This window comes from Trachurus trachurus (genome assembly GCF_905171665.1).
Source record: "Trachurus trachurus genome assembly, chromosome: 10".
Taxonomy (NCBI): Eukaryota; Metazoa; Chordata; class Actinopteri; order Carangiformes; family Carangidae; genus Trachurus; species Trachurus trachurus.
Genome location: NC_139894.1, coordinates 20,835,966 through 20,844,179, shown reverse-complemented (window position 1 = coordinate 20,844,179; position 8,214 = coordinate 20,835,966). Strand labels below are relative to the sequence as shown.

Sequence of the window (8,214 nt, the reverse complement as noted above, 5' to 3'; positions counted from 1 at the left end):
TGTGTCAACCTCTCCACCACCGGATCTTCAACCTGAGTCTACAGCTGGGGCGGCTGCCGGCTCTGTGGAAAACATCGTACCGGTACCAAAAAGAAAATGTCCAGCTGAACAAAATGACTAGAGACCAGTGGCCCTTACTTCACACACCATGAAAACCCTGGAGCGACTGATCCTATATACGTCCTCTGAGGCTTGAGATCAAAGACAAAATGGAAGATCTGAGTAAAGGTCAGGTGGTCTGTAGAGTATCACAAGGTGTAATTGTGAGAGTCAGAGTAGTAATATGAATGGAGATGATTTTTTAAAAAGTGTTTTTGCGCCCTTTTGCCTTTAAAGCTGTATAGAAAAGAAAATTGAATTTGAGCCCACTGTGGGTCCTAACATTAGTGTAATAACTCATCTATCAGGCCAAACTTTGTGCAAAATTCTATTTTCGAGTAAATCTGGGATGAAAGTGTGGTATTTCTTTTCTGCATTGGATAATGCAGGTGCACGGATTATACGTCAGCCTGCTCACGATTCACCAACCAATGATATTGGATCTGTCATCCGTCAATCAAACGTCTGAGACACGCACACACACACACACACCGAGCTCGGTCTCGCCCCAATCAGCGGCAGCTCGTTGAAACTCAGCGCGACAAACAGGACAAACGGCCATTTCTGAACACCTTTAATGGATAGGACAGTTGAGAGAATTCCCCCCCCCCCCCCCCACATTTAACAAATATTTTTTTGTTTTGTTAACAAAATCGCACAAAAATGACTGATAACTAATTAAAAAAGAAAAATAGAAAATTCTTTGAAAAAATATTTTGAATATTGTCACCAAAATATAAGGTGTGTATTTCAAAATATGATGTGATATATGGTAGGGTGCAAATATTTGTGTAGGACTGTGCACCAGAGGATTTATACACAGAAACATCCTGCCTCAGACCCCTCAGTCACTCAGTGTGTGTGTGTGTGTGTGTGTGTGTGTGTGTGTGTGTGTGTGTGTGTGTGTGTGGTGTAGCATAACCCCTGATGAGTCAGATGAGTCACATCTTCTTTGCATCCAGCCTATAAAAAGATTCCAAGCTTTTCATGGATCTCTAATGGACTAGTCACAAGGAGCTAAATTTGCCTCAAAGCCACACACAACCACACGCACACACAGACACACATGCACACTCCTGCACGTGATGTAGTTCAGTTACAGGCTTGACAGACTTGCAGGCTCAACACACTGACTGCATTCATTGATGTGCATTCTGCTAATGACAAACACCAGGCACAACATCAACCACAACTATGGGATTTAAATTCAGGAAAGAAACAACAAACGCAAGAACCAGCACCAATTCTGCCGATGTTTGTATTTGTTGCTCTGCGTGTGTTCACAGGAAAAAGGCTGTCTTATCAGCAGCCATAGACACGTTACAGTAAAGACCTCAGAAATAGATTCCAGTTGTTTATTTTTTGGTGGCTTTCAGCTGAACACCAACCCACAGCCTTTGAGACAACTCTATAGATAGACAAAATTGTGGGCCTATATTAGTATGAAAAACATTAAAGCCAATTTTACTCAACATTTGCATAAACTAACAATGGACATCACTTGAATAGTAACCATGGTGACATGGCAGTATGCTGTGCACTGCAGGTGACAATATGTTTGTATTAGGGGTGTAGCTATGATAACGGTGATGTGATATTTTAAAAAAAGAAAAATTGATCGTGTTACTGAGACATGTGATAATGTGACGATGCAGATGTTAGGCGTTTTAGATCTTTTGTTAAGCAGTTCACTTTGTTCCCTTTTCATCATCCATAAAGTGTAATTGTTCTTTTTGTATGCATCTGTACAGTTATGGCTTTAGACTCTTTCTCCACTCACATAAATCTAATTCATTTGAGAGAGACAAACAATAAATAAACACTGTTTAAGATTATTCGAACTTATACCTTTGTTATTATTATCATCATTTCATATTTTCAATAGTTATTATATTATATAATATTGTTATTAGGAATCCTTCCAAAATAGTTGTGTAGTGAAAATCTAATATTGTAGCATCCCTGATGATTTGTAAAAGAAAATCATCATCAGCATCTTCCTGTGAGTGACAAAATTCTTTACAGTATGAACACTCAACAGAGAGGATCTTCTGCGTAGTGTTTTAGTGGTCTAAATGTGAGGGATAACAAAGAGACTGTTTCAGAAAAGGTAATTTTTTACAAGGCAAAAGGAGAGACTTCCAAGCTCGGTCAGTGCACTTCTTCTCTGCTCTTCTCATTCTCGTCCACTTACAGACTCAATAAATATTAGATTGATACAATAGGATGCTTGTGTTTCGTAGCTGATAAAAGCTTCATTGTATAGAGAGCTGGACACTGAGTTGAAGGATGGTCGGATAAATGGAAAGGCTGTGATTGTTGAGTCTGCTTATTGATTTTTATGACTGAGCCTCCAGCTGCTAGAAGGATTCTGAGAAATGATCAGACAGAGGAGTTTCCAAGAAAAAATAAGTAAAAAACAGTTGGTGGAGACAAATTATTGTAATGCAACATACTGTATATACCATACGTCAAACACTATATGCTTTAAAACAAAGCACATGGGGTTAGGTAGTACCATCATCAACATCAACTTAGTTTACAAACTAATCCAATGTCAAAAGAGGAGGACCCAATTAATCTCACAAGACCAGAGAGGAAAACACTTTGATGAGTTTTATAATTTGTAGCTTTGAGGGCTGACACCATCCTGTGTTGGAGGGGAAACTGCAGTGTTTTTTTTCACAATGATTCATGATGATTCTGTGTTATTGTTTTTTTTTTACCTAGTTCATAAGCCACAAGTGACTTTTCTTTGACCCATGTGTCCCCGCCAAAAATTGCCTTTTCATTCCTGCATCATCATGGTCTGAATACATTAACACGCTTAGCAACAAGCTGTACACAAAATTCCTCTGTATTGTGAACTCTACTACAGTCTACACTACTAGAGCACACAGGGAAGTACATTGCTGATAGGAGGACACAAATCATATATCTTTGTAATTTATTTCATGGTGCTACAGTACTTACACTACTTCCTCTGTTTGCCTCTCAGGAAATGGTAACAGTTAGCCTTATTGGCCATGCAGTCCTAATTTGTTGCACAAGAATTTATTAGTAATCTAATATTCTGATGCCAGTCATGTTGTTTTCTAGCTAAGTAGTGTAACAAGAATGGTGTGGAGACTTTGCAGAGACCAGGCCAGCACTGGAAAACAACGGTGCTAAGGGGAAGAAAAGGCAAAGACAGGACACAAAACAACGGATTGGTTTATGAAAGATGTAAACATTATGGTTCAACTTGAAGTCTTGCATATCTTGGTAATCAGCAAATGCTCTTCCTCATGATTGTTTTTCTTTTTTTGTTGTTGAAAGTTACAAATGTAAATAGTCTTTCTTAACCTCAATAAGCCATTTTTGATTGGATCAGAGACTTACTTTTTTTTCACAATATTAGTCTATCAGTATAACCAGATGCAGAGTTAGAGGCTGATCTCAAGAGTGGTGTATTTCCTGGTAGAAAATACTTCCTTATGAGAAAATATAGCAAGTCATTTCCTGGGCTGAGTTGCTTTTTCAGTTTCAGATATTTTCTGATGTCATGCTGACTCATGTGCTTGAATATAGATATCTTATTGTCTCAGTTTTAGCAGAGTCACTTTACAGTTTGGGCATCACAGCACGATCACAGAAAGAGGCTGGTTTGAGTGAGTATGCAAAACTTGGATACATGTGCTCTGTCTCCCTCTATGGGTCAGATGTTGCATTACCCCGGAATTGTAAGTTAAATATAGATTGAGGGAAAGCTTGTGAGATAATTTCATCAGGGTGTTACAAACTGGATTAGAAGCCATGAAATCGTATATCACTGAATGAACCTAAAACTGATGCAGTCACAACACAAACAGTATCCACATGTCAGGACTGGTTAAGTGACATAACAAACTGAATTGTCACTGGAACAAAATCACACAACACGGGCAGTTTGCAAAATTCCACAGGTGTTGAAACTTTAATAAATATTAAAAATTAAGTTCTTTTTCATATGTACAGAAATCTTACATAAAGATCCATAGGTGCTTTTGTTGTTGCTGCAAGTTAGAGATGTACCAATAATAAAAAACTTTAGAAAAGGAAATATACTGGCCCTCAAAGCTTCTATATGGATACAGTTAATACAAACAGGTTTATTATATTTTTTTTGTATTCTTCTTCTTTGTCAAAAAAGCACCATACTGTCTGTAAAAAACACACACACACACACAAAATGCAAGTAAAAGATATTTTTCTCTCTTCAATGAGTTTGTTTTTAGCTAGCTTGGTGACATCAAAATACATCATCAAAATCCAGGAAGCACCAAGTGTTATGTTAATGTCGCTAAACAGACGTCCACACTGTATCTTAACTTCCTGAGAGATAAAAGACCCCGTGCAGTCAGACGACTGTTTGCTTTAGAAAAGGCAACACGATCCAAGCAGTGTAAATGTTCACAATGAAATTAAACCAAAGGGAACCTGACTTTCTGATTGTTTGGCATTATCATTATTGCTCTCAGGCCTCCAATTGTCAGTGTGTTTAGGGTATTCAGAGCGCTGGCCACTTAACAAGGAAACATTTTCATCTTGTGCCACAGTAGCTGTTATCAGGGAGCTAGGAGGTATTCATATCTGTTCGGGGGAAATGAGCTGCAGTCCTGGGCAGTAATATAATATTGGAGGACGATTTGGATTGTAGGTTGTAGATTTTGTTGCTCCATAAGTGCCAGTACAGATATTACCATTTTACAAACTACATTACATCTTATCTACATCATCCATTGAGTGAATCCTCAAACAAGACTGTGGGTGGTTTAGATGGATAAAAGCTTGGCTTTGTAAAGTGCTGGTCAAACTGGATGTACACTTTTCATCCCTTCTGTTTCTCATTATTGTGTTTACACAGGCAAGCCGATTTGCCTCAAATCTGCAACAGTCTGTACTCGAAAGGGCTTTTCCTTTTCAAAGCAACTGTTCAAACATTTGGCCATGATATTCTCTCTCTGCGGCAGTCCTGATTGTCATGATAGGAATGACAGATTGTTTTGTTGTGGAGAGGCCTGATAGAAAGCATCATGGCAGTTCACAGAGGGGTTTAAACAATGCTCACAAAAGTCTGTAAAGAAAATGTTCCTCTCTATAAGAGAAATGAGAAGGCTTGGTCTATCGTGCTCTGTGTCCTCTCTTCATCCTGAGGAGAAAGTTCCTCTTCTCCTCCAAAAGCTCCTGAATGCGTTTGTTCCTGGTTCTTTCTCGGAGGTTGACCCGGCGCTTTGGGATCAGGTTGTTCTGAGAGATGTCGTTGTCTACGCCGACGATCCTGTTGTATGAGATGTCGATGGCGTTGTTTTCGCTATTCTCTTCTGCTCTCCGCTGAGGTTTTATGGTAGAAGAACCCGTGGTGGTCGTGGTCGCTGGTTTTTCTGTTGTTGGAATGATGGTGGTGGGGGGTGAGGTGGTGACCGACTCTTGGGTTGTCGTGGGAACGCTCACAGGGATGTACTCGGTCAGGTCCAGCCAAGGTGTGGAGGCGAGATCTGTCATGTCCTCGCTGTTGATGGTCGGGATCACCATGGTGAGGCCATCGTCCAGCACCATGGTGTCACTGACCACTCCCACGTCGCCGTAGGACTCGGTGATGTCATCGCCACTGAGAATGGTCCCGCTGGCGACTGTGACATCACCGCTGGTGGTCATGATGATATCGCCATATGGAGCGGTTCCACTTGGCATTGTAATGTCATCAAAATTGCTGGTAACGGCAGGTGTAACAAAGTCATCAAGGGTGCTGGGTGTTACCGCTCCAACATCTAAGCCTTCATAGTGCCACAGTGGGTATTCATCTGTAGTATCATTGACGCTTGACCCAGGGAAAGAGGATGGAGCATATGGACTTGTGCTGGAGGAAACAGTGGAGGAAAAGTACTCTGTTGATGGTTTTGGGCTTGTGTAGGGAGAAGGAGTTGTGGTGTAATAAGATGACGTTTTAGGCGTTGACTTCTTAGGATTAGTCTTTTTCACTGTGCCCTTATTCTGATTAACCTTGGCTTGTGAGGCTGTGGCAGTTTTAGGTCCTGGTTTTGGGTTCTTTTTATGGTTTGTCTTGGTTTGAGTTTGTTTCTTTGGCTGCACTTTTGTTTTGGGGCCAGCCTTTGGGGGAACCTTCTTTTTGGGTGTTGGTTTGGGTTTTTTCACAGGATTAGGCTTCACTGGAACAGTCTTTTTGGGACTTGTTTTTACTGTAGTGGTCTTTTTGGGTGTAGGCTTTGCTGGAGTGGTCTTCTTAGGAGTAGTTTTTGCTTGAGTGGTCTTTTTGGGTGTAGTATGCGCTGAAGTGGTCTTCTTTGGAGCAGTTTTCTCTGGTTTATTATTTGGGGCTTGGCTGTTGACAGAAATATTCTTTTTTGGTGTAGCATTTGGTTTCATTTTGGGACTGATCTTTGGTGGAACACCTTTCCTTGTTGTGTTTTTCTGTCCAATAAACTTTTTTGGTTTAATCTTTGGTGGAATCACCTTTTTGGGGTTTTTCTTTGGAGGAACATTCTTTTTGGGCTTGGATTTCAGCGGGGCGTCTGTTTTTGTGCTCCATTCTGTTGAATTTGTGATTATGGGACTGGTGACTGATATAATGTCTGTGGTAGTTATCATACCAGATGTGGTTAGGCTATCTGTCGTGCTCTGTAACTGTGGATCTGTGCTGTCCTCTATGTCCGGGACTGGCAGAGGCATGGGATCAGCAGTATTGCTGAGAGAGGTAGTAATAACTGAGGTGGTTGCTGTCAAGAAGGTGGTAGAGAGGTCAGGAGCACTGGTGGTAGATGGTAGATGACTTGTTATCAAGTCTGTGTGACTGATTGTGGATGGGGTGGAATGAGGGACAGGGGTGGTGAAGGCAGGAGGGTGAGTGGTGGCCCAGGAGCTGGTGGGAGAAGCTGACTTGGTGGTGGTCACAGCTATGGTAGGTTGGATGGTGGTGAAGCCAATGCTGAGGGCGCTGGTGGGTGGAGGAGATGTAACACTGGGTTGGCTGGAGGTGATGGGGGTGGATCTGAAGGTGGAGCTGGAGATGGGTGGAGGCTCTGTGACAGTGACATTGCTGCAAGACCTGCAGCACATTCGCTGGAAATCCGGTAGAGAGCAGTAGCGCTTCAGCATCTCCATGCGACAGAACACAGAGCGGTCTCCATGACAACGCTGGCCTGCGAAGAAGAAAACAGAGAACTGAGGCCATGCACAACCACAGGGAGAAAATATGTAAGGATGTGTGTGTATATGTGTGTCTGATTGCTGGGATATGTCTTTGTATTTAAAGTGTGCATCAATAAGAGTATATAATAAAATCTGTGTGCATGTTAGTTGACAGAGAAAACACACAAGTGTGTATGTGAGTGTGTGCTGGTTCCACACCGTGCAGAGTACAGTAGTAAAGCCAGACCATTAGCAAAGGATGCAGGGAGGAAGAGAAAAACCCAAACATCGAGAGCAGTCATGAGATTAGTCCAGAGCAACTGAAATGGAAAAAGAAGGGTTTGCCAGTCTTGTGTTGTAAATAACTGTATTTCTCATCTGATGTCTTTTTTTTTTTTTTTTTACTTGAGCTTTGTGTTGCCCGTCCCTCAGGTGCACATCATCCTTGAGTTTAATATTCAAACTTTACAAACTTGACTTGTACCCTTTTTGTACCATGCCTGTTAAAACAACTATGTCCTTCTAGCACTGTTTGACACGTTCTCTGACAAATAATCTGGCCAGTGAACATTCCTAGTGAGAGAAAGATCACACTTTTTAAAACATTTTTATTGATACAACTTTGCTGTTGAGAATGACAGGAACTGAAACAATGAGATGTACGCCCCCCCCTGCTCAATATATAGATATATTCTTTTCTTAAGAAAAATAATTCAACTGTATTGAAAGTTACAAGTTCACAGTCACTTTGGTAAAACACTTCATTACTTTGAAATCAACCAGTCAATCTGTTAATCGATTGGAAAAAAAAAACCCCAAACAAAAATAAATAAATAAATAAATAAAACATGAAGTACATAAATGATATTTGCTGCTTAAATAAAACACATAATTTTCATGATGATGTAAAAACTGGAATGGCACATTAAGTGTCATATGAAACATTTA

At 40.7% G+C, this 8,214-nt stretch overlaps 1 protein-coding gene across 1 annotated transcript in view; it reads right to left on the bottom strand.

Moving 5' to 3' along the window:
- Nucleotides 1–5,241: 5,241 nt before the first annotated feature.
- Nucleotides 5,242–8,214, bottom strand: part of LOC310992249 (A disintegrin and metalloproteinase with thrombospondin motifs 2-like) — a gene marked incomplete at its 3' end in the record, with an annotated part of 106,698 nt that continues 103,725 nt past the window's right edge. The window contains exon 23 of the mRNA XM_083980268.1: nucleotides 5,242–7,277. Within this exon, the coding sequence (XP_083836394.1) occupies nucleotides 5,242–7,277 (2,036 nt within the window). The remainder of the gene's footprint in view (nucleotides 7,278–8,214) is intronic.